General features: G+C 43.5%; 3 protein-coding genes across 5 annotated transcripts in view; 2 read left to right on the top strand and 1 right to left on the bottom strand.

Moving 5' to 3' along the window:
* Positions 1-18053, bottom strand: part of LOC128301003 (nuclear pore complex protein DDB_G0274915) — a 73123-nt gene extending 55070 nt beyond the window's left edge. For 2 of the 3 annotated variants that reach the window (XM_053037286.1, XM_053037287.1), the window contains exon 1: positions 17336-18053. The gene's annotated coding sequence lies outside the window, so the exon portion shown is untranslated. The remainder of the gene's footprint in view (positions 1-17335) is intronic. The other variant, XM_053037285.1, reaches the window with a different exon arrangement.
* A 1314-nt stretch (positions 18054-19367) lies between these two features.
* On the top strand, positions 19368-21731 carry LOC128302514 (protein adenylyltransferase Fic). The gene is made up of 2 exons (XM_053039353.1): positions 19368-21199; positions 21272-21731. Coding segments are annotated over exons 1-2 (1626 nt in total). The 5' UTR covers positions 19368-19574; the 3' UTR covers positions 21273-21731.
* A 657-nt stretch (positions 21732-22388) lies between these two features.
* LOC128301404 (myb-like protein AA) lies at positions 22389-25741 on the top strand. The gene has a single exon (XM_053037854.1). The coding sequence runs from the start codon at positions 22610-22612 to the stop codon at positions 25547-25549; it is 2940 nt and encodes a 979-aa protein (XP_052893814.1). The 5' UTR covers positions 22389-22609; the 3' UTR covers positions 25550-25741.
* The last annotated feature ends 371 nt before the right edge of the window (positions 25742-26112 follow it).

Genomic DNA, 26112 nt, shown 5'->3' with positions numbered 1-26112 from the left:
CAACCTGACCCGGCAACCCACATCGACCCGGGTTTGCTAAGGTCGGAAAGGGGAGGAAGCGAAGAAAATGGGTTTCCGATGGCCTTTTCGCCCAGATGGGTCAGAGGGGGAGCAGACAGATTCGTCGACCGCAGCAGTGCCGACATAATCACACAAAGCCACACACAGTTGTACTTGAACTTCGTTGATCTGAAGATTTACCGTGCGCTCCGTTCCGGGCTGCTGACGGAAGCAGCAGGACAGCAAACCTTTTGGGTAGCGGATCGCGATCTTGGCAGTCGGAAAAAGATCGTTTCGAACCAACCGCTGATAAAGAGGGAAGTGCAAGAAACGAGCAACGAAGGGAAATGGAATGGCAGACAAGTGCTTGCTTATGTTACGGTACCTGTCAAGAGTATTCGGCAGATGGATTCGGCACCGACAGCCAGACAATTCCACCCATGCGATACCACTACTGCCGGTGCGTCAGTCGGCACAAAAATCGCACCGTTATGCTTATCTAACTCCACTTCTTCATTCGGCGTACAAACAAAGCAACGACTAAAACAGAAACACGGGAATGGCCGTGGAACAAGAAAAGCCGTAGCTGATAACACACCGTACGCGCAAATGCTGCTGTGCAAAAGATCAGCCCGATTACGGTCTGGGGCTCGGTTTCTGGGTCAATTGTTTTGTCCAATCTTCTTCCACCCAACGCACAACGGCAGCACGGTGGCCCACACAGATTGGGCCTCCGGGGGCAATTTACTTTCCAAGGTTCGGTGCGAAAACAACAAACCGAACCGAATAGAAAGACAAATTGGGAAATTGCGCGGTGGTAAGAATCGGACGGAAAAGTCTGATTGAGATGGGAAAGAAAAGTGATAGACTTTCCCCCCCGGGTTTGGAAATCGTGGCCGTACTAATGCTACAATGCTCACCGACCCAACCTGATGATCGTGAATGAGATCGAAACAGTACGGTCAAGATTGACGATCAAGAGATGATAAACAAAATCATACTATTATTTGTACTATGCTCATCGGTTAAGTGCAAGGTGGTCTTCATTAGCCGACTATTATGTTTACGCACCCGATGCTAATTGTAAACACTTCTGGTGAGCCGAAAATTAGAAAGTGACGATAATAACGGACATTTCTATCAGTGGGTTATTGAGTTTTAAAACCTTAACAAATGTGTGACATACAATATAAAAAAAATAACATACTTAATACATTCATTATTCCTTTTTCCAATACAAAACTTAAAATTGATTTAAATTTTTTTTATAATAGTAATAAAAAATGTAATAATTAGTCCAGCCTAATATCTACCGTATGATCTATCCCAGGATGTGCCTATCTCTAAGAGGTATTAAATACTTTTAAATATCTTAAATATTAAAAATCTAAAAATAAAACTTTAAATTTTAGTTTAGAACACGGAAATTAATTAATTTTTTATTCAGGAAATTAATTAATTATTTATTACTTGAAAACAATTACCAGAACTAACCTACAGCACAGTGGGACACTATAGGCTATAGAAATATTTAATTACATCTGAGTCACACCGTCCCTGAAACGAGTTGGGTTTTCGACACTTTATTGTTAAGACTTTTAAGGAAAACGATAAAAAACGAGAGGGATAACAACCGGACTAAAAAACGATCTCGGTTATAAGGTTATTCATTTGTTTAAAAATAATTCGAATAAGTCTTGTGTCTAACAACGCTCACGAATAATTACAGACCTATACTCAAAATATTTATGAAATCTCATTGACTCAAGAATCTTAATAGATGCACCGTAAAAAATTCACGAATATCAGAAGATTCATAAGTCCTCAAAGATTCGAAAATGCACAAAAACGTAGACCAATTATATATGAATTGCTTTTGCCACCACAATTCAGTATATGCGTAGTTGAAAATACGACAAATGCCGTCATGATGAAATAATAAATAAAAAAATATTCTGAATATAAATGTAATTAACTACAATACTAATACGAATAAAATAGAGAGAGAAAGATAAAGAGAGACAGAGGGCCAGAAAGATAGAAAGAAGGGAACGAGAGATTGAATTAATTCTTGGTATTGTTGAGATTCTTACTCTGACCTATAGTGCGTTAACAACAGTGCTTTAAAATGTTCCTGTTGAGCTTTATGAGTTATTGAACTCGGGTGAAAACATTAATCTAGCTTCTTCGACGTTTACAGTTTATCAAAAAAAAACTTTTATCTTTCGTAGAAGATGCTCCGATTTATACCACAACGAAAGAATAAACTTAATAAACCTCTTAAAGTCAACAGAATTTAGTTCGAAAATGCACAAAGAATCGTGGCTCATAGATCAATAATATTTTTTTATTTATAAAAAAATTACATTCCAATTAAAACATAGAAGTTCTTGGACAAGAAATTCGTCCAGCTTTTTAGGAATCCCTTCTCAATTTTCATTATACTGGACTCATTTTTTAATGAAAAACTCACAAAAAAAACATACAATACAAATGTGCCACACATTGCAATGGGCACCAGGCAACGGTAGACACGGTATCCATAACCACCCCGAAATGGCATAACAACGTAACGCAACCCGTAACAACTGCACTGTTGATATTTACAATTCCAAGCCTCCAACACATCCAACGCTAACGAGACACGCTAGTCGGTCGTTAAGCAGATGGTACACAAGCGGATGCCTTTTCGGCGAGGCTTGTTGTTTGATGAATGCAGATCGTAGCGACAGCGAACAGCGGTGTGGCCAAACGCTCCTGCTAAACACTAGCTTGACCTTCTTGAGCCTGACAGGGCAAGCAAAACAATAGGAAGCAAAATTCGAAAGTATTCAGGACATTTACTGGACGCTCGCGAGCCGAGTTCGGGAAGGGCTTAATTTTTTTGTTTTGTTTTCGTCCTCCATTCAGGAAACACTCGTTAACCGCGGGGCCCACACACATGCACGGCACGCGAAACTTAAAACCGCTTAAACAACTCGCCCACCGCGATAATTCGATTTCGCGTTGTACTACTGGTTTTTTCGGAAGCGAAGAGGTCGCCGCTCAACCGTGGCCTTGCAGAAAGTCACGAAACAACCGCACACTCCAGACGAACGTGATGCACCTATTCAGGGGAAGGTTGGCGAACGGGAAACCAGGGAGCGGTTTTACGTAATAACGAACCTGGCAACCTACCAGTGCGCCGCGCGGCAGTTGGCAGTTGTGTTCCGGAGTTCAATTTGACCACCCTTTTCCGTGGCCAATGGCAAACACAGCACACACGCACCGAGATACTGTGATGGAGCAGCAGGCAAAAGGGACGCACGATTAACCACTCGGAACGTTTTTGCCCGCAGCGTCGTACCCAAACCCGGAGGGGCCCGCGTGACTACTGCTGTGTCCAACGGATAGACCACGAGTGCCTGCCGAGCTACATGTCTGTGAACTGCCGAGTACCGACTGGTTCGGCACCGGAGTTGAATGAAGTTTGGCCCCGAACTGAACCTGGTGTGTATCGTGTTACATAAAGAGAGCAATTTCCTTTTGACGGTCACATGGACGAGTGTGCGCGTGTGTGTGTGTGTGTGTTACAACGGGAGAGCATGACGCGCTTTTCCTCAATCAAACACACACGGCCACGGTGCGGTTGTTGCTCGCAGTCGGGCGCTGCACCTGCACATGCGCCACATGCGATCCCGTCTGGATGCGTCGGGACACCAAGAGAGCCGCCGAGAGTAACCGAGAGCGAAACGTGAAGGCAGCGCGACACGGGATGCGCGGCCAAGCAACGGGATTCATGATGGTCTCCGTGGGCGGTTTTTTGGGGTAGGACGACGACGGGAATGGCTTTGTGAACGAAATCCTGTGTCCCATTCTTGCGACATTCTTGGGTCTTATGGGTGATTCCTCTCAATGGGTAACCTTGAGCCGGTCCCGAAGGGAGCGATAACAAAGAGGATAACATGGTTTTCGATCCTCCCTTTATTCGATCCCCCTTCAACCCCCCCTGGATGTACGCAGGGACGGCTTATCCTCAATTAGGTTCCAAGAGCATGTCCTGCTAAATCGTGATCGATATTTGCCCGTGAAGCATTGGACCGTGGCAGGGAACTTTATCGTCAGGACCCGACGTCGACCAGCACACGTGGCACCCGACAACGCCCCAACGCGATCCTTACGGCAAAATCCTTTTGGTTTTGCCATGCAGGGCCCGTCACTTTACCTTCCGTCGCTCCAAAACTGGTTCCCCAAAGTTTTGACAGGATTGCAATCACTCAGCGGCTCATCGGCCGAACGAGAGCGCACATTCAACAACTGACATCCGGATCCGGATGGGTGGGATGGGTGAGTTTCTGCCCATGCGGCGTGTGTGGGTGTTCAAGCCGCGGTCAAACACATGCGTGCCACCTACGTCAAGGGCAGAACAAAACAACAACAACAGCAGCAGCAAAAAAAAAAAGAAATGCTGAATCGGTCCCTTGTCGGTTGGAAATGGATAAAGAATGGCGCCAGCGTCCGTGTCCGTGTGGGATGGGGATGCGAGATCCTACGGGGCAGATACGGGTGAGGGATTTCCAACCCACGACCATCGTGCCCTGTAAGGCACGCTAAAGGATATGGACACATGCATATACGCCGAGTAAGCATCGGTTGATTCAATCTTTATCAAGACCCATCACAATACAGCACAACGTGGCAAAGATAATAACCATTTCAGAGAATAGAACTAATACCAATTGCCTCTGTGACCCCTATGTTTTTGCTCCGATTTAAATCTTATTGATAATAATGTGAGGAAATCAATAGAAGTATGATTTTTATCTGGCTTTATTCTTTTATTTCGTTCAATTATTTTATTCTATTTCTTTTTTGTTGCGGTTTATATTATTCTTCAATTGCTTATGTCCATTATGGACACCTGCTTCTATTTTTTGCTGTTCAAACGATTTTTACTTGTTTGGTTTACTGCTTTCTTTAATTAACATGTCCTTTATGTGTTCTGTTATATCTCTTTTATGTGTGTTGCTATGTGTTATTCGATGTTTGTTTATTTTATTTTAATTAATGTTTATATTATTCTTCAATTACTTTTGTCCATGATAGACATCTGCTTCTATTATTTGCTGTTCAAACGATTTTTACTTGTTTGGTTTACTGCTTTCTTTAATTAAGTTTCTTTAATGTCCTTTATGTGTTCTGTTTTATTCCATTTATGTGTGTTGCTATCTTTTATTCGTATTTTTTTTAACTTTATTTTAATTAATGTTTATATTTATCACTAAATGAAATTTAAATTATAGTTTCTTACATTTTTAGCTACTACCATATTTTGATTTTACTTGACACATTTGTTTATATGCTCCTTAAACGCCACATGGACACAAATATCAACAAGCTGTAACGCTGATTCAAGAACAAAGCACCACCGCAAGTCGTTGAAACAGAATCCACAATGAGGACGAAAAAAAATGCATTGCTTTAACATTCTCCAGCGTCCACAGCGTCGGAATGATTCCGCATCTTGTTATTCCAACGCAAATCCATTTTATGCATAAGACTCCTGATGTAGCTCCAACTTTTCCAGATGATTTTCAAATTTCACCCACCCAAACAATCTGCACAAGGTTGCACAAGGAGTGTGTGTGTGTTTGTGTGCGGGTGTTTTCCCCATCCCCAACAGCCAGAACATACCACCAGGCAGGCTGGAATTACCGCCCCACCCTAGGGCCAACCATAAACAGATGGCTAAACCACTGCCGAGGCGGGGGCAATAAAAAGTACATTAAAAAGAATTGTAAACATTCGCCAGCATCGTGTTGGCTTGTTGGCTTTGAAAATCCCTTCTGCTGGGGGGGCTGTCCGTTGAATGCCGTCGTGCCAGTCGCAACAAACCTCGCTGGGTGCTCTTTGGAACTGAACGTGAACGTCACAACCATACCGACCCTGAAATGTGATTGAACTTGGCTGGAACACCCGGGGAGAGACAAAATTTTGGGTAAAACCATCGATTAAAAGAACCGCCTTCCAAACGGCGAACCCCAAACCAAACCGCATGGTAAATGTGCGCCCCAAATACGGGACGGGTACTCCCGTGCTCCAATGTGCCTTTGATGAAATTCTTCCCAAAAGTTGACCCCACACGCATATCTGGGGCGATCGGTGATCATGCTGGTCGATTTGTATCGAACCCAACAGAACTGACCGGCCAAAGTCGATATGGTGCTTTGTATCGAATTATGTAGGCCAAACCAACAGCTTTCGAACGTCGACCGCCATCACCACCACATGTGTGTGTGTACGACTGCTGACGGTGTTTTGCTTGACCGACTGACTCTTCACATCGCTAGCGAACAAAGATGGGGCTGCAGATGATCATGCCCCGCGCCATTTGCCGGGATTATCCGGCAGAATGACATTGAGCGCGTGTGGAGCAGCGGTGAACGAGTGAAATTTTGGGCTTGAACCGAAAAATTCAAACACACACTGTCCGTACGGGAAATGGAGAAAATGGTCACCGGTGGTGCGCGGGTGGCACACCACACTGATTAGTGTGAGATTGCGCGCGAAACGGGGCCACTCGTGGTGTTTTGGGTAAGGAAAGAAAGTAGAACACCGGCACCAGGTGTTGTTCTGTTGGCCAATGGACCACGATGAAAAGGTATCCGAAATGTACGTACTACAAGCCAGCTGCCAGATCTACACAGAACAACACACCGGATTGTTTCTGAGTTCCATGTAATTAAATCGAAATTTGTAATCATTCCATTGGAAGAGTAGCATATTTCTATAAAATCTAATATTTTTATACCTTTACGTATGTTATTTAAAGGTTATTTTACTTATATTGTAAATATAAATAATATAATGCAATATGTATAAAAATATAATTATAAATAATATAATGCAATATGTAATAAAAAAATAATATTTAAGTATCTATATTATTATGAAACAACCATTTCACGCATGGCAAAGTGTAAAACATTCTATTTTATTAGAAATATTTGTTCAGTGTTCAACAAACAGTTCAGTAAACACAAATTCTAATGATAGATTAATTAAAAAATTACAAAAAAGATAAAGGTTGATAAAGATTGATAAATTACAAAAATATGCTTTGCGAACTTAGCTAATGTAACACGGACACATTTTCTAAAAAGTTATGATCATTTAATTAATATTTAACAGTTTAAAATAAGTAATATACACTTTAGAAACATTTCAACAAAATTATTCCGAAATTCGTTCTATCGATCGCAAAGGGATATCCCATTTCCAAGGGGATAACGTTTCGAACATTCTGCCTTTTCAGCACTAAACCCAAAATTGTTCTTCACAGATGCTTGGTTTGGTTCGTTTTGTATGTTTGGTAGCGCTTGTCGTGGTACTTACTTCCCTTCCTTGCTCAAAAGCACGTTCAAGGCGAGCATCAAAGTTTAACAAATCGCTTATGAACCCACGGGGAAAAGGACTTACGCCTGTCTGGTGTAAAAACATTTCCACCTCGACAAGACACCGACACACACACACACAGAAGAAGGACAATTTTGCAGCACAAACTCAACCCACAATTCAAACACTCGCTTTTCGCCTCGTAAGTGGGCGTGTGTGGGTGGGGAGGAATATCTGCGACGACTCATTCTGCATTCTGTTGCATCATCAACATCACCATCGTTAGTGGCGGAAAGTTGAAGACTGCCAGCTGAAAGCTAACGACCATTAATAAATTATCTGTACTACCGTTGCACACAGTGTGTGTGTGTGTGTCTGGCCATTTCGAACAGAAAGGCTCCGCGGAAAGTGAAGAGCGGTGACACAAAAAAAAAGAAACACAAGTGCGAACTAAACACCCTCCCGGTTGCATAAAAGCGGGGGGGTTGTGGGTGGGTGTGAGTGGCCCAAAAGGCGTAAAGTTTAATGAACAAATCTACCGATCGTCTTCGCCCGCTTGGTTTGGGCCAAGTAATCAAGAAGCGAATGAAGCATAACAACGAGAGCATTATGCTGCCGGCGGCTGTGAGGAAGAGCTCTCGGCTTTTCTTTGGGAAGTGTGTGCTGTGTGTGTGTGTGTGCTGGGTGTTTTTCTTTCCTCGAGGAAAACCTCCCACAGTAATGCGGCCATCCGAACTGCTTCTGTACGCACAACTAAGCGGTTACGATGTGAGACAAATTTGGGAATGTATATTTTATGTGCAGCTTCTCCCCCCCCCCCCCCCCCTAACCATAAGCCCCCCTGTGTCCATAAGAATGGCGTATTGGTCCCGGCACAGTGTGGTAATGAATGTTTTATGTAACGTTTGTGTTAAATCACATCAGTGTCAGGGACCGCTTTGGATTTTACATTTCTGCACGGGTTGGAAAACGGAGCCGCCCATTTGGGGATTCGCATTTATTGGATCTAAATGGGGTTCAAATATGGGTTAGTTTCACAATACACCGCGCCAAATAACCTTGAAACAGGATCAGCAGATATAATTACATACCACGAGAGACTGGCCGGAATCAAAGCAGTGATTGATTGGGACAATAATGTCAAGCGTTGTTTAATAAGCACTTTTACACGGTGGTCATTATTTACATCAGCAAGAGGTAATTGATTTCATAATATTTTCCGGATAATTTTATGGCATCAATATGACATTTGTATGTGCTACGAGTAGTCAAACCAATATTATAATATAATATTTACACATTCTGATCCATCAGCTTTTGGTAGAACTATCTTTAATGGACGCACAACACTACCAATATTAGCTTTTTGAAGCTCAGTAAGGTCACATTTGATCATCAATAATGACATTATGTAGAGCCATCGGTACTCATCGACATCATTCATTCGGCTAGCTGCAAAACTGAAGCTGCAACGCTTTAAGTCACAGACTTTTAAACAAAACCACAAAAAAAAACAAGCAAACCTTAAATGGCGCTCAGCTCCGTTGCGTCTCCCTATTAGGGGATGCTCCCTCAAATTATCCACATTGTTGTTCGAACTGTGCGCTGCGCAACGCATCATTATTTGGCCGGTTTTCGACAGCTTTTCCACACCTGCAGACGCCTGTCTCGGACAGACGCCGTGTCGTTTGGATGTGCTGTACGTACTCTTGGGTGATTTTTTTCGCACGTTCGTGAAACAAAAAAAACCGTTTGCGCCTTCGTTCTCGCATGTGTGCTCCACTTAAGTCAAGGACAACTCTCTCCCACCCCCCACCAAGAAGAGGAGCAAAAAAAGGGTGTCGTGGTAGAAAAACACAACAGCCATTTTGAAAATTTTTTGAACAAAAGATAGATTGTTTTGTATTGAAAACCAAAAAAATCCTTAAAAACGAAACTGGCCATGTGCAACTATTCCTTTGGGAAGAGAGTTGGGACAAAGATAACGAGGGTCTCTGTTACTCGTCTGCTCTGACCGATCGTTGCGTTTTTTCGATGAAAGACATCCTCATAGGGAATGGAAATGTGTGATGAAAAGGGGTCGTTTGTCTTTTTTTTTTGTGTGACGGTTAGATGACGCATTTTATTAATTTAAATAATGTGGTATCAGACGACAAAAAAAAGTTTGCTTATGCCACAGTCACAAGCCCTCTTGTTGAGAGCTACGATAGAAAAGAAAAACGTTGCTTTAAGTTTTTATGATTCATCTTGCGAAATGTTGCTCTCAATTATTGTGCTGCTTTTTGCAATGAGCATAACTTTAAAAATAGCTCACAAAACTGAATTTCCAACTGAATTTCGCTGCTCTATTCCACAGTACGAAGCTCTAATTAAAGAAAAGTAATATTGTCCGGTACGCTGCGGGACACAGTCCAGATGGTACGCGCCAATTTTTGTTGATTGAAATAATGTTTTCTTAAGAAACTCTCCGCCAGAAGCATAAGAACCACGGTAAACAAGAAGGTCCCCAGAAACACCCGTAGACAAGCCGAATGGAACTGTGACACCCACGGTGAAGGTGTTCGTTGCGTTCGTTCCCTGCTAATTGCTGCTGCCCACGGACCATTTCGCGTTTGTTTAGTTTCACTTTCTTCGACTAATTAAAGACTTCGCTTCGTCGATCGGTTTGACGTGCGGCTGGTTACCTGGACAAAGGTTTTTTTTTTTATTAGCCGTGTGGGAATGCTTTCGTTTTAACGGAATAAACGGTTGCTAATCGTTCGCTTGATAACGAGCAGTATCATACTGATAAAATGAGCCGATTATCGGCTTGAAAACACACATTGAAAGTGATAGTTGCTTTAGACGAACAAAGAGAGTTTAATCCCATGGGAATAAAGAAAAGAGAATTGCAAAATTAGTAATAATTGTACAAGAAGTTATTGGTGCTTTTTGATTGACTGACACGTCATGAAAAGTATACCAAACAACCTAGTACCAAACACAGTGTTTCCTATTTGATCCTTGGAAACCGATGTCTAAATATTAGTCAAGAATACTGTATTAAATGTTACATATATGTTAGATACAATTTCGACAAGGTTTAACCTATCTAACCAAAGATTTTATGGAAGTTCTAAAAGCATTCATATTAAGGATTAATGCCTGAAAATGGACTATAGTATTTGTATGCATTTATACTATTTATAATAAATCCTCTAAAGTCGCTGAAACCAGTCATCAATAATACTAAAGTGTGACACAATGTTAAACCCCAAGCTAATTTAATTAAAAATCCTCTTCCATCACAAATCGAATCAAACGAACGGGACGTCCCAATGAAGGGTCATGATTGAAGTTTGAAGTTATTTCTTTGCCTCACCAAAACGGTCAGGTGGTGGCTGGCGAAAGCTGAAGCGGAAAGGTCCAACCAGCCTCTCCTTTGCAGAATACTGAACAGCACACTAATGAAATCCTGCCCGAAGGAGCAGCCCTCATCGTTCGCAGAGGATACACACCATAATATTATCTTGAACAGTGAGCAAAAAATGCACAAAACGCCCCATGAACGTCCGAGAGAACCGACCACTCTATATATCTTGCCCGGTTTTTGTTTTTGGACGGAGCTCTTCCGGCTTTTCCTGCATGCATTCCCACCAACCGAGGAACTGACTTTTTCCAACCGAATGCCCAAAAAAGCAATCATCACCATCATGCTTTATGGTGGTGACAACGTCTAAAACTGGAAAAAAGCAGTCTAAAACTGGACACACTAAGCGTTCTTTCCCAGTGTGGCGTGCAAAAACTCCCCTCCTGAAAAAAGTGGTCGCTACTGCATGGGTGGCATACAAGAAACATATTGCCGCCACCACCATCACATTCGCACGGAATTCCACCATTTACTCCACATTTGGTGCTGTGGTCTTTTCTTGTTTCGAGTATTTCGGCTTTTCGGGGTTTCTTTTGCGCTAAATCTAACCTCCCATTGGATTGCATCATCGCGCAAGATGATCGTTAAAGTCGCGTTTGGTTTCGGGCGCACACGCATACAACAGTGCCCCGAATGTCGTGTCAAATTTGGGACACAAACACACACACACACGGAGGAGCAGACAAGGCAAGCAGTAACACACGCACAAAAATATCGAAACACACCCAACTGAAGGAACCGGTATTGGCTTCAAGGTATTGCTCAAGAACACGGAAAGCCGGTTGGAAACAGAAGTTTAACTTCCAGTTCGTGGCTCCAAAAATAAGAAAAAAAAGCTAGGAGGCAGCCATGTGAGGCAAAACGAACTAGACGACAACCAATGCCAATAAAAACCGTAAGCTTAAAGACACTGGAGACCACCAAGCGAATCGAAAGGTTGTGATGTGTTGTAGTTCGCAAACGTCTGCTACTTGAACCATTTTTTTCTCTGGATCGTATACCGCACATACATACCGTGTCTTGGGTGTGTGTGGCACGCTGGACAACAATGCTCATAGTTGGTATGCGCGCACGACATAAACGATCCCTTCAAGGGCCCTCAACCCTGCCAGTGCACCTGCCATCGGACCAACCAACCCCTTTCGGGAACGGTTCATCGCATAATGTTTCATGCTGATTGTATGTAATTTAATATCATGCTTCTTATGCTCCTGCTTCGGACAATAATGCTGTTGGTCATATTCGAACGCTACACAGACAGCAAGTAATGCAATCCATTTATTACTGCACTCGGAATGCAAAATTTTGCTATTCACCATGAAAATGAAGCAAAGATCATGTGATGCAACATAATTCGAAACGCGGACGATACAATATCATGCTGTTGGAATGCAGGACCATAAAGTAATAACGGCTTAACTCAACCAGTTAAAGGAGCAGTAAAAAGAATTTAATATTTCATATGCCATTCACGCGGATATCTTTCGAATAAATTACACACTACATGAAGAAACCTCTTGAAGAATGTGTAACTTTAAACAAAAGGGAAAAAAGTGAAAGTAAAAATAACATTTACTCACAATACTTTAAAACATAAGTTCTCGTGGAAACAACTTTGGTTATTGCACAAACAAATATAATGCATCATTTGGTGGGTCTATTTGAACGTTGTATATTGTGAGTGTCGTCAAAACCAGTAATAAAACATAAAGTAAATGTAAATGTTACGACAATTTTTAATTCTTATCATTTTAAATTTTAATTTTAATCATTTTAAATTAATTGTAAATTGTACAATATCATGCTAATTTTACATACCAATAACAAAAAAGGCATATTAAAACTTTGGTGGGACTAGTTTTTGAACGGTTATTATGAGCTACTGATTAAGATCGGTTGGAACTGTGATACTGCGTTTTCGTTATATTTAGTGCAGCGTTTTATAAGAAAATTTATATTTTATGTATCATTTTTTTTATTGTTAGCACTAATTTGTAACGAATTGAGTTAGTTTGTTTGCTTACATTTACAAATCCATTGACAAAGATTATGTTTTCTCCATCGTGCATTTTTATCTACAAACATCTGAGCAAATATTAAGGAATATTATTATTGTTATCTATGAAACATTACTCCGTTTAAAACGAACAAGCAACCATCATTTTTGTGCGGTACCGTGTTAAATTTCTTTCTCACTCGTATCGAGTGTGAAAAGCTCCATTTCGACACGGATCGATTTCCCACGGCGCTTACGACAAATCAACGGGACGGTTTCGAGTTGCTCCGTTAAACCTTACGGTCCAAACACCTTTCGCAGAGTGCTATGAACCTGGCTGTTTGTGTCACGCGCCTTGGCCGCCTGTTGCCGGTGAGTGTGTCACCTGCACCACCTTGCTGATGCACTTCTTCTCCAGTGCGTTAGGAATGCAGTTCGGGTTCGGAACGCACGGTAGTCTTCAGGCCCTTCGCGGATAGGGCAGCCCGCAAGCGGTCCGTCGATAAGAACCGGTGTACAAAAATGGAAAGACAAGGGAAGCAAACCCGGGGAAGAAGAAAGTGGTTCCTTGCGCGCCAGAAAGCTACCGGGCAGCGATGAAAAGATGAAGAAAAGCGAATGAAAAGAGTGAGAGTTCAACGACTAGTGGTTGGTAGCGGGAAGAAGTTAACTGATAAAACCGGTGCAACGAACTGCCACCGGTATTCCGGTCGTTCGATTCCGACGCTTGCCAGGCGAAGATGTTACATTTCATCCGGTTGGACAATTTTTTCTTCCCGTTCCGTTCGTACGCTGTGGGGTACTTTGGCCCGCCTGTGTCCGATTTAATTTCCATGGAAATGCTGTTAAGCCAGCTCGGACCCCCCCCCCCTTTTAGTACAGTTTGTTTGTGTGTGGACGTTATTGCATTTCCCAGCACACCAGACTGTGGTTGCCAGCTTTTCTTTCTTTACTTGGGTGAGTTTTTTTTTCTTCCCGAAGCTCTGCTCGGTGGAAAAGACGCTTCGGGGGCAATTATTTGCCACTTCACTTATCGTGGGGTCGGGGGGAAAAGTGAAGCATTTTCTTCATATTCCTGCTGTTGCCCTTGTTTCACGTCACGTCAAGAAACCATTCTCAACCGTCGAGCGAAAGGAAAATCGATTAGTGCCGCTTACCGAGTGCAAGCCAATTTCCTGCCGGTTTGTGAGGTGGTGAAAACCCAAGATAAAGTCTTTAAGAAAATGAAAAGTTCAAATAAATTAAATTCATTTTCCGACCACACACGCTACCATTTTTCCACGTTTTGATTGACACGGAAATGCAAAAACGCTGCGGCGCCCGTATGTGGGCCTCTGTTGCGTTGTTCATTTACTAAACCACTCCGGAAATGCATTCGCGTACGAGGATTTATACACCACGAGCTGCCACCAAAACAAAGTTACTCCACTGCAAAGGATGCCAAATGAGGGAGCGAGTGGGCGAAGAAAAAGAAAAGAAACACACGCCACAAGCTGTGCTTGATGTGTTCCGCATAACTTTAGAACCGTGAATGATTGCCCAGAAGCAAACAGTTTTCCCTCTTTGGTTTGGTTTTTTGTTTCTCATCAAAGGCAACCGAAAAGGTAGGAACGGAGTTTGTTTGATTGTTGCATTCCGTGCGGCTAACGTTTTACGCCAGATCCGCGCCACTTGAACCAACTGGGATGGGTAAATCGGCGTATGGGAAACAGAGGGCTTAAGAGGGTTTGTGGGATGCATTTTCTATCAACTGCAGACAACACTGCGCAGAAGTGGTTCGATGGTGTTGTTGCTTTGTGTGTGAGATGAAATGCTTCAAAGCGGCAGGATAACCACGCCGCGAACAAGTGGAAATGGCTGGAAACCATCATGTGGCGATAGGAAAGGAATTTTGGAACAACTCCATTATTGTTATCAGCCATATAACTCACACGCGGAAATGTTACTTTAGTATGTTACAAGAAAAAAAACACGGTGCTACATGAATTATGTTAATACTGATAAAACCTTTGAGATTAAGCTGATCTCTCGTGTTTCGAAAAAGTGTTAAACAAGAACATAAAGCCTCTGTAATAGAGAACATTATGAAAAGAAATTATTAAGATGATTTGATCAAAAGAAGATATTTAGTGTCATACGCAAATAGTAAATAAATTGAGCCGTCAATAAAAGAAGATTGAATGAAGAAAAGAATAGACATAAATTACTTATCGAAAACATAATAAACGAATGTGGTGGATTCTATTGAATCCTTTCTACAATCAATAAACCTAAATAAACAAAAAATAATTCAAAATTAGTAATCGTGTAAAAATAATTTTTCATATCTACTCAAAACATAAGTATTAAATTTTAACTCCAACTTATACTTCAATTGCATTGTTGTGTTTTAACAAAATTTAAAACATACTTAACCTAACGTTATCTAAACCTTACATGATGAATCAGGATTATCGAGTTCCAATACTTAATACTTTAACTTTCACTCCAAAATAAACCAAAGGTAAGTAACAAGTATCCCTTCTAGCGCGTGATTTGCATAGCGAGATTTTAATGTGAAACTATGCCATGCAGAAGAAAACTTTGAAAAACTGATCGATTTTTTTTGTTATTTGGAAACATTTGAACATAGAATGAACATGGATATCGAATACAGTTTCAGTAAGAATCGAAATAAATAATTTCGAAGAGAATTCTAAATGTGCATTTCCCAAGAGGAACTTTTGGGGTTATAATCACCATTATTAACCAACAACATACTGACTCTGAAAGTATTTAAAACATGGGATTTTGTCCAGTAAATTAACTGTAACTAATTTTCAAGACTATGTTCAAGAGGGTATTCATTTTATCGTGCTGATATACAATTTGTATGAACTTGGAATGATACATCTCTTATACAAATTGTGTGGAAAAGCGATAAATGCGAAATTCTTCGTATAACATTGAAACGAATTAATCTCGTTATAAGAGAGTTGTCCGTCAACAACCAATCAAAGCAGGCAATGTACCAATATCTTTATATTTACGATATGATTATAACAGAGATACTAAAAAAATGCATTTCATGGGTAAATTTGTCCTATTACACATTGATTGTTCCATATTGTTAAAAGTTCTTTATACCATTAGCTTTTGAATAATAGACATTTTATCAATTTTCTTCTCGATTGTAGATCATATTCCATACATCACAATGACAGCAACATCCCGCAGAAGAATGATGATGCCCATCTACACTAAAGCGCCACGAGAATTAACTTCCGTCTGATCCGTATTTATTATTAGACATTGGACACATTCCACCATACCGGGAAGATGGCAAACGAGGAATCCCGGTTGTTTGTAGGCGTGCGCGAAAAATTTGTACACGACAGACCGAGGTCACCACCGTGAACTAAAACAACCCCCTCCCAAAAAGAAAACGGCACATGTACGTTTTAAAACTATTTTTCCTAAATGGTAAAAACGTCACAGTGACAAACAGGAGTATCTTCTAAAATGAACCTCCCTATGGCCAACAATGGTCACCCCATTGCTCGCTCAATGCGTAAAAGTGTTACGTAAAAACAAGTGTCTGTACAGGGGCTTCAACAGCTGCTTTTCCCCACTTTTATCTGTGTATGTGTTGGGGGGGGAGGAGGGATGAATTGTTGCTTTGCTTTTGTCTTCTTGTCGTATGCAGCTTTTTCTTTTTTTACTTTTGTCTTGTAGCATCTTTGTGCTGCAGTTTTTCTCTTCTGCAAGATGCAGCATCCCATCGCTTTTCTCTCTTCCTTTCTATTTCTTTAACACAGAAAGAGTATGTCCCAATCTCTTAGCAGGCGATGCATTTTCACTTCTCTCTGCCTCTCTCTCTCTCTTTCTCTCTCTCGTATTGTCTGTTGCTTCTTTTGTTACAAGTGTTTGGTGGACATATTTTTCCTGCAAGTCCAAATGAGCTCCATCGAAGCAGTTATTTAACGTTTGTGGAATATAAAAGTCTTAGCAGACTTACTACATAACGTTTCCAAAAATTTGCATCTAACTTTCACTGAGTGTAAACAACCATCCTATGCCATGTTGGAAGATGCTGGCTGGAGCTGCGGCTTTGCCCACATCACACAACACATTTATCATCGGTATTGTTTACGTGACTCGTTAGGGTGTCTCGCTGTTTGTGTGTGTGTGTGTGTGTGTGTGTGTGTGTGTGTGTGTGTGTGTGTGTGTGTGTGTGTGTGTGTGTGTGTGTGTGCGTTTACGATTGGAGAGCACAATGATAGTGAGTCTGCTAGTTTACACAACCAACTAGCAGGCGACGCACCAGAGTAGTTTGCCTTGCCCGGTGCATTGCCTTCGATTGCACACGATTGCAGGCGATAACTGGCGCGATAAATTGTTTTCGCGAACTGGAAACTCTGCTTCCAGCATATATGCCTGTGGCGCGGTAGTTTGTGTTTCGTTAACATGGTGTGTGTGTGCGTGTTTAAAGGGTGAGAAATAAGGGGTTGTTGCTTGGATGTTCTACAACGAACTGTTTTTACCACCACCATTTTCTTCACCAAAATCCCACTTACCCTTTCTCTTCTCCAGTGCCGTTGAAGTCATTAGGGGTAGGAAGAGTCCATCGAATACTTGTCTGGTATTTTTTGTTCGATTCCGCACACGTTGCTATGGTTATTGATGGTGTGACTTTCCTTTTCGTTCTTTCGCAATTGTGCTCCCCTCTTCGTTATTTCTTCTGCTTTAATTAACAACAATGAAAACACGGAGACAACTTACGGTGGGCTTCTCTATTGATTGCAGCTGATCCGTGCGTAGCTGAGATGGAAACGAGAGAAGGTGGTCGGAACGCCAAAGCATCGTGTGCACCCGCGCCTTGTGGGTTGTAATGGGGGTTTACAATTTTTACATTACACAACACAACCTTCGACGAAGGGGAGAGAGAGCGCGTTTTAAACAAAAGAAAAACTGTGCAAAAACATTTTTCACCACCTAGCACACAACACACAGAGCAACAACAACAAAACACTGCGCTCATATAAACGAAGACACACACACACACACTAAACACGCACACTGGCGCACGCTTTGCAATGGAAATGCACGTACGCTCAACGCACTTACACGCACACGAAGCGGACTGGGAGGGTTTTTCTTTATTTTGGTTTGTGTTTTTTTCAAGCGACGACTGTCAAAATTGCACGGGACCTGTTTGACATTCGCGATCGTAATCGTGAAAGGAAAAGTAGTAGGCTACGCGACCGAAAGCGTATTTTTCACAGACTGCGCACCACCCCCCACACGAACACACACACACGCATCACCTGCTAGTGGTTTCCTTCAGCTTTGGGTTTTTCTTTCGATCCGGGGTAACGAATCAGTGGGAATCCCTTTTCCTTATCGCGTCACGCACGAAGGAACTACACTTTTTATTCTTAAACGTAACAATACTTCGTTATTCACAACTTTTCACACTACAGAGGGTTGGTTTTTATTCCACCCTTTGTGGCTAGAGGGTTTTCTGCTTTTGCAGACATTGGCCAAACACACATACACAAACACCGTTCGAGAACTAGATACTGCTGAAGATACGCGTATTCGAAGCACCAGAATAAGAAAATACTAGAACACAGTGTGTGGCTTGTGGCGGAGAAAGAAAAGGACTTTCCCCCTTAAAGGTTGCCGAGTCGGGAAGGGAATATAGCACGCAAAAGCCGCGAGTTCGAATAACCACTATGCTTTTGATTGAAAGATTTGTTTTTTTCCTCTCTCACAAATTCAACACAACTCGGGAAACGACAATTCCTTCCCACTGCTTGATGAGGTGGAAGATATCAAGATTTTAACTCACTTCATCAACCTCTGTTGTTAATTTTGCAGCTCGAGCTAAACCGTGTTCACAGGGGGTTAAAGGATGCGATTGCAACTCGAAATGTGGAAGAAAACATTGAAATAAAAACTTGCGACAATTATGCGCGACGAAAAATTCGCCCAGCACGCACAATACACATCCACCCTTCTTTTGCACTGGCCGCGAAAACACACAGTGAGACCGAGGAAAGATTTGACGCACAGTGTCGTTTTCAGCGAACCTTAATGCTCCTCTACACGGTGTGCGAATGTAGGGAATGTAGAAAGCTTTTTTAAATCATAGTGTTACAATAAATATGCTTTTTTGATATTTAAACGAAATCAAGCGGTGATGGAGGAGGTTTATTCAGTGAAATAAATATTTTTCGAATTGGAATTATTCATATTAATTATTCAAAACATCGTTCTATCTGTTTCAAATCATTTTCTTCAGAAAAGGTTTGACGTTTTAAATTCGCGTTTCGAAGTGCTCGGCCATCACTACATCGAGGATGACAGTGAACCTTTGTGAAGCTGTTCTTGTGCTGTCAACATGAAATAAATTAAAAAATACTACTAACTTAACTAGTTCTCATTTAAAACAATAGTATTTCTTCGTTTTTTTTCAATTTGTTTATTTTTTGCTGTATAACTACTGCAAAAAAAGTTAAGTTTCTCATAATTTCGTCATCCTATTGTGCCAAGGAAAAAGGCACACTGCCAGCTGTCAAAACAACCATAAACATTCGCCACCACGTCAATGCAGCAGGCGTTTAATCAGCTGGTAAATTGCGCGAGAAAATTCAAACAAATCCGAACTGCAAGTGATAAGGACGCGATCGGCAGACACGTACACTGATTTGGTGCTTTTACAAACGCCCATCACGAAAAGAGAATCTCTGCAAAAACGCCAAGTTTCGTTGGAAGCAGTTACCAGTAGTATGCACCCACCAGCGCACAACCATGACTTTCGACATTGAGCGTAAGCGTTTGGAGTTGTGCTATGGCACGTTCGGTACCAACGCAAATGGCACCTCCACTACCAAGGTGAGCGACAGAAAGCGAAGGAAAAGTTCCACCTCGTCCGAGCAATCCACACCCCACAGGCACCGGAAGCGGACCGTAAGTGAATCGAAGCCCAGCCCAAACAAGCAACGATGGCAGCAGCCCCTGAGACAGACCAAGTGCCATGTTATCACCATCTTTGCCAGTGGCGTACTATTTTCGGTGCTAATGCTTATCCTGCTGGACTTTGTCCCGTCATCACCTCATCGACAGCCGGAGGGTTCGATACGGCGCGTCGGTTCTGAGGGTGCACGGGCCCTGTACGCACCACGGCATCTGCCGGATGAATCGATGCTGAGGTTGGCGGATGAAACGCGCGTAATGGAACCATACATGCCGGCACGGAAGCTAGCCACACCGTCCGATGAGAAGCAAGACACTCTGACGAACGAGCAAGAAGCGCTCGGGTCGCTTAAAATGGCACTGGAAATGAAACAGCTCGGTAAGGATGATAAGGCGCTACGATTGTTTCAGCACGCCCTCGCACTGTCCCCGAAACATCCGGAAATTCTCACCAAATACGGTGAGTTCCTTGAGCACAACCAGCAGGACGTGGTGTCCGCCGATCAGTACTATACGCAAGCGCTTACGGTGAATCCGTACTACTCGGAAGCCCTGGCCAACCGGCAGCGAACGGCCCAAATCGTGGAACAGATGGATGCCAAACGGTTCGAGGCGCTGGATCGGAAGCGAGATGCGCTGAGTTCTGTGCACGTGTCCAACATGGCACTGAAGCGCGCAGAAAAGGAAGCTTACATACAGCACATTTATCATTCGGTCGGTATCGAGGGCAATACGATGAGTTTAGCACAAACACGTTCGATACTGGAGACGCGCATGGCCGTCGATGGGAAGAGTATCGACGAGCACAATGAAATTCTCGGGCTGGATGCGGCCCTTAAGTACATCAACGCAACGCTGGTAAACAAAAACGATTACATTACGCTGAAGGACATCCTGGAGATACACCGCCGTGTGCTTGGCCACGTGGACCCAATCGAGGGTGGTGAGTTCCGTCGTACGCAGGTTTACGTTGGCGGTCACATTCCACCCGGGCCGGGTGATTTAGCGATTTTGATGGGACGGTTCGAGAATTGGCTCAACTCGGAACAGGTGTTTTTGATGCATCCGGTTAAGTACGCTGCAATGGCACACTACAAACTCGTGCACATACATCCATTCAGCGATGGTAACGGTCGCACGTCACGATTACTAATGAACACACTGTTGATGCGTGCCGGTTATCCGCCGGTGATCATACAGAAACAACATCGGCACAAGTACTACAACTTTTTGCAGCTGGCCAACGAAGGTGACATCCGTCCGTTTGTCCGATTCATTGCCGACTGCACGGAGCGAACGCTGGATCTTTATCTGTGGGCAACGAGTGAACTATCGCACCCGGTTCCGTTGCTGGCGCAGGAAAGTATGGAGGGCATGCCGTTAATTTTCAACAGCGTTACCGACGAGGGATCCGATGTTGGTAGTGGTGCTGGTGATACGATACGGATAGGTGTTATTTGGTTAGTAAACCTATAAGCGATATACCACTGTGCTGCTTGATGTTAATGAAGTTCTTCATTTTCCTCCCACAGATATTGGCTTCTAGTGGCCCTGGCTGGAACAGTGGCGTACGGTGCACCACATCTTCCCATCGTCACGGGTGCTTGGTGGAGTGTGTTTTGTTTGTACATAGTTTTGTTATGTTGCACACGTATTTTAAATACCATTTTCTCGTGTAAGCTTGTTAACTTATTGTCTGTTTTTAAACTGTCTTCTCGTTACCTTCTACCTTTTACAAAGGAACGGTCCGTTATGAAATGAGCTAGTGTAGAACAATGTGATCAAATCAAGCAGATCCTCCTGCGAAAGGGGAAACTGTATTTCGCGGAACCTACCAAAACGCACAGAACCGGAACTAGCAATAGTTCCGCATATAGTCAATCGAAACTACAAATATGAGTCCTACTGTTTTGTGATACTGTGATTATTTTTAGAAACCATAGCTGGTTGGTAGAATTCAAAATGTACAATAAACTAGCAAATTTTAATCATCATCTAAAAGTATAGTTTTAATGGAATAGAAAGTTCGAGAAAATATTCTAGAAATTGTTTAAATGTTCTTTGCAGGGTTCGTAACCAATTGCTCAAACGGAGTTGTGGGCCAGTTGTGGGTTTACCTCACGAAAGGTGTTACTATTCATAGTTCATTCGTAAATATGGAATAAGAAATTTTCAAAAGTGATTATGGAAATCGGAAAGTCCAACCATTTGAAGATTATCAACTATTTTGTTTAATTCTTTTTGAGAATACCAAAGTGGATCTCTAAAACGATGTTTATAAACGCAAACCACAAACCAAAATAAGGCATAGTGGGATATCACAAATTAAAATCTCGACTAATATTTTTTATAACATAATTTACTCTTGAAAACACTTTTGCGACTAGTTCGATGTTATGCAAAACCTGAGATTTTATGCACTTATTTTATTGTTTGAATTTCTACACCGAAAAAAACACAATGACTAAATTGTGAAATAAACTTCGGAAATAATAAAATAATTATGTCCATTCAGCCACTCGTTGTGCTGCTGTCAACGCGCACATGACAGTTCAACGTCAACGGATTTTACTGCGTTGTTTTGCGTCGCTTTAGCGAAAAGTTTTGGCTTGTTTTTCTGTGCGGCAACGCGTTTGTTGTAATGTTTTTCTCACGAATGCATCGTATCCGATGCATCGCATTAGTGTTGTAAATTCGTGTACTGCTCCGTAACTTCCATCGCAACACTGCTGTGAGGTGTGCAGCGGTGACCGAGTAAAGTGCATCTCTCCCCGATTTGTTTACATCCACGTGCGTTGTGCACTGTTGGCGACGATCTGTGCTGTTCCGGGCTTAGGCGAGGCGTACATGTTTCTTGGTGGCCGGCAAACATGGGTGCCAGCTCCGCCAGCGCCATCAACATGATGGATACGATGGATGACCACGTTTACTGCAACTCAACAACGACCACGGTAGCCGCTCCGGTTACGGTGACTTCGCCGAGTGCAGTCACTACCTCCACCACGACAACAACGGTGGCTGCCGGGTCACGCGAACTACCGAAGCTGGCTATCGTCGCGCAGGAATCGTGTAACAGCGACGATCAATTCCAACAGTCGTCCCCGTCGCAGTATTCGCCGTCACCGTCATCACCGTTGCCATCATCACCCCAACCGGCATCACCGAGACCATCCTCTCCGGTACCGTCGTCCTCATCGGTTCCTTCCTCCCCAGCACCGTCCTCCCCGTTGCCTTCGATGGAGGATGAGACGCTTATGATGGAAGACGATGAAACCGAGCCGGATGCATCGTATGAGGATGAACGGAATGTGCCGCATAATAATGAGCAGCCGGCCGTTGAGAACGAGGCTGAGGCAGAGTTTGTGAATGATGTGTACGATTACGGGGCGCACAATGGAAATGATGCGCCACTGGTCAATCCGGACGAAAGCGAATACGATGAGGAGGAAAGCGAAGGGGACGGTGACGATGCGAATGATTACTATCCCAACAATGTTGCTTCGGACAGTGGAGTGTTGACGGACGATCAGCAGGGAGATGATCCCGGCGATGGCAATAATGATCCGGGAATGGCTGAGACATTGGTGGCGGTGAAGGAAGTTAAGCAACTGCAATCCATCTTGCTGTTGCATCTCGATCTCATACAAGAACAAGGCGACCAGATACTGAACAAGGACAAGATGATCATCCGGCTGAAGGACGAGAACGAGGTGCTGAAGCATCAGCTCGATATGGCGAATCGACGTGTTTCTCTGATGATGTTGCAACTGCAGCAGAACGGTCTGGCCCTTCCGGTCGATGAGCAGCAGCCAATGATCATGCAACCACCGAAGCAGGAAGGAACCGTTTCACCGTTGACGATTCGAAGCCAGATGGAAAACGGACGGCTGAGAACGATCATTATGAAATCCTCCTCATCACCACCGTTTGTATCGTCGAGTGTGGCAGACGGTGCGCTGTTCGGCCCGTGTTTACCAATACGCAACCCGGAGGTGAGCAGCACCGTATCCCCGGCAAAGGAAGAACTACCGGACGATATAGTGCTGCAGGGTGATGAGCTGCAGTCCCCCTATTACAATGACGAGGACGATAACGATGGTGACGATGATGAACAAGAAGGGGAGGAGGAGGATGAAGACGAGGACGAGGACGAGGAAGATGAAGAGGAGGAAGAATTCAACACGGAAAACAATGAAGTGGACGGGGAAATCTTTCTAAACTATTCCAAATCGGACGATGATGAATCTCTTTCGCCCCAAATGAATGATGATTTCGATGAGCAGCGGGATGAGGAAGAAGAGGACGAAGACGATTACAATGAGCAACAGGAACAACAGCAACAGCAGCAGCAACAGCAACAACAACAACAACAACAACAGTATGTGCTGCTACAACAACCTCAACAGGTGTACGAGAATTATGACGGTTTGCAGCCGGCAGAAGTGATGGACGATGAGGAGGGTGGATACGAGTCGAACGAAATGGCGGAGGAAGATGATAATCAGATTCAGTACGTTAGCGACGATCAGGGCGGTAACTACGACGACACTCCGATGGTAATGATCGACGATGGAGCGGTTGAGGTAAAGATGGAAACGGACTCACCGGCATCGCAAGAATCGTCTCAGGATTCGCAAGAATCGCAAGACTCCCAAGATTCCCAAGGGTCGCAGGAGTACCAGGAGTCACAGAACTCATCCATGCAGCATGCGCCCCTGGACAATGGGCTGGAGGTGAACGTTCCGTTCGTCGAGAGTACGGTTGGTAGTGAGGGTGAACAGCCGGAGGATGATGGTTGCAAGGCGGTTAAGGCGGAAGGTGCCGTAGGAATGTCGGCAGAAGATGGAGCCCAGTCCACGGAAGTAACGACCGGCGGCACACAGGACTCGATGGAGTTGGAGTACGGGTGCACCAGTGAACCGACGGAGGGTAGCAGTGAAAATGGCCGAGAAAAGCGTCACAATCCCGGTGGTTCTCGCCAGCGGTTCAATCCAACGTTGCACTGCCCTTCGGGCAACTCTTCAGATGGCAGTGTGGCGGCTAAGCGTAACTGTAAACCGACCCCATATATGGTCACTCAGAAGCAGTACATCAGTTGCAGCTGGAAGGACGATGCGGTAACTGCCGAGCTGGAGAAGCTTCAATCGAACGAGGCGGCCGAACTAGAAATACCGTCCTGGACGGTGATCGAAGATGACGACGAAGAGCCGGAGGCCGATCATCCACCGGCCGGGGCGACAGCTATCGGTGAGGACGAACCAGTTTCGGCGAGCGAACTTTCGCGTGAGGACATTAGCGATGGAGTATACACTAAACGGCACATGAAGCTGGAGATCGATGAGCGGCGCCGAAAGAAATGGGACGTGCAGCGGATACGCGAACAGAAAAACATCGAGCGGTTGAAGAAGCGCCAGCTGAAGGAACAACCAATGGAGCAGGAAGCGGCAAAAACGATCACCACCCTCTACCCGACGGTGGACACGCTCAAGTCCATCCAGGTTACGGATGACGTACCGGTACAGGCGTTCGGTGAGCTTATCCCGCTTCTTCCAACCAACGGTGGCTTTTCATTGCCGTGGAATCAGCTAAAGGCGGGCCCTTCGTTTGCAAATCCCCAATCGTCCACCGGTCTGTTACAGCATCATCATCATGTCCATCATCTTCATACGCCATCCCTGCCGGGTCCATCCGGTACGAGCAGCAGTATCGGGTTGTTGCTGGAGACGAAAACCAAATTCATACACCGGTTGGCACCGTGCCTGCAGGCGCAAAAGCAACGCTTCACCAAGCGAATCAAGAAGGAACTTTAAACCCTCCCTTCCCCACTTCCCACTCCCTGTTTCACTGTTCTATGTTGTGCCGCTTTAGACAACGGTCACCTCAGAGTTACGTTTTGTAATTTCGTGTATTTGTCCACCAACCCTTTTTTATCCTTTGATTTGCTTTAGTTTTTTAAACTGTTAGAGTATGTATGGAATGCTGCGGTGTATGTGTTTCTCAATGGGGGATGATGATAGATTCGTGTAGGCAAATTTGATGAATTTGTCGTTGTTGTTTGTGTCTGCTGATTTGTAAACACGTGTTAGCGTTTAAGTTATGTTGCATTCTGCTTCAGTTTTTAAACATAATTCTTTAGTGACCCTCACCCACACACTTCCCAACCATCATTACCCCACGACACATCTATTCTACGTGTATGTGCTTATTCTCATCACTATTGTGCGTGTCGTCACGTAGATTTTGTGAAGGTGTATTAAATGGAGACGCTCATACGCTGTGCTGTTTTGAAGATGAGTTCCGACCGTCGGGTGGAAGAGAGGGGTTTAAGGATAGTGACTAATAGAAAGGATACAACTTTGATTGTAGCAGCAAG

This window comes from Anopheles moucheti, chromosome 3, assembly GCF_943734755.1.
Source record: "Anopheles moucheti chromosome 3, idAnoMoucSN_F20_07, whole genome shotgun sequence".
Lineage (NCBI taxonomy): Eukaryota > Metazoa > Arthropoda > Insecta > Diptera > Culicidae > Anopheles > Anopheles moucheti.
This window is presented reverse-complemented; position numbering and strand designations above follow the sequence as displayed.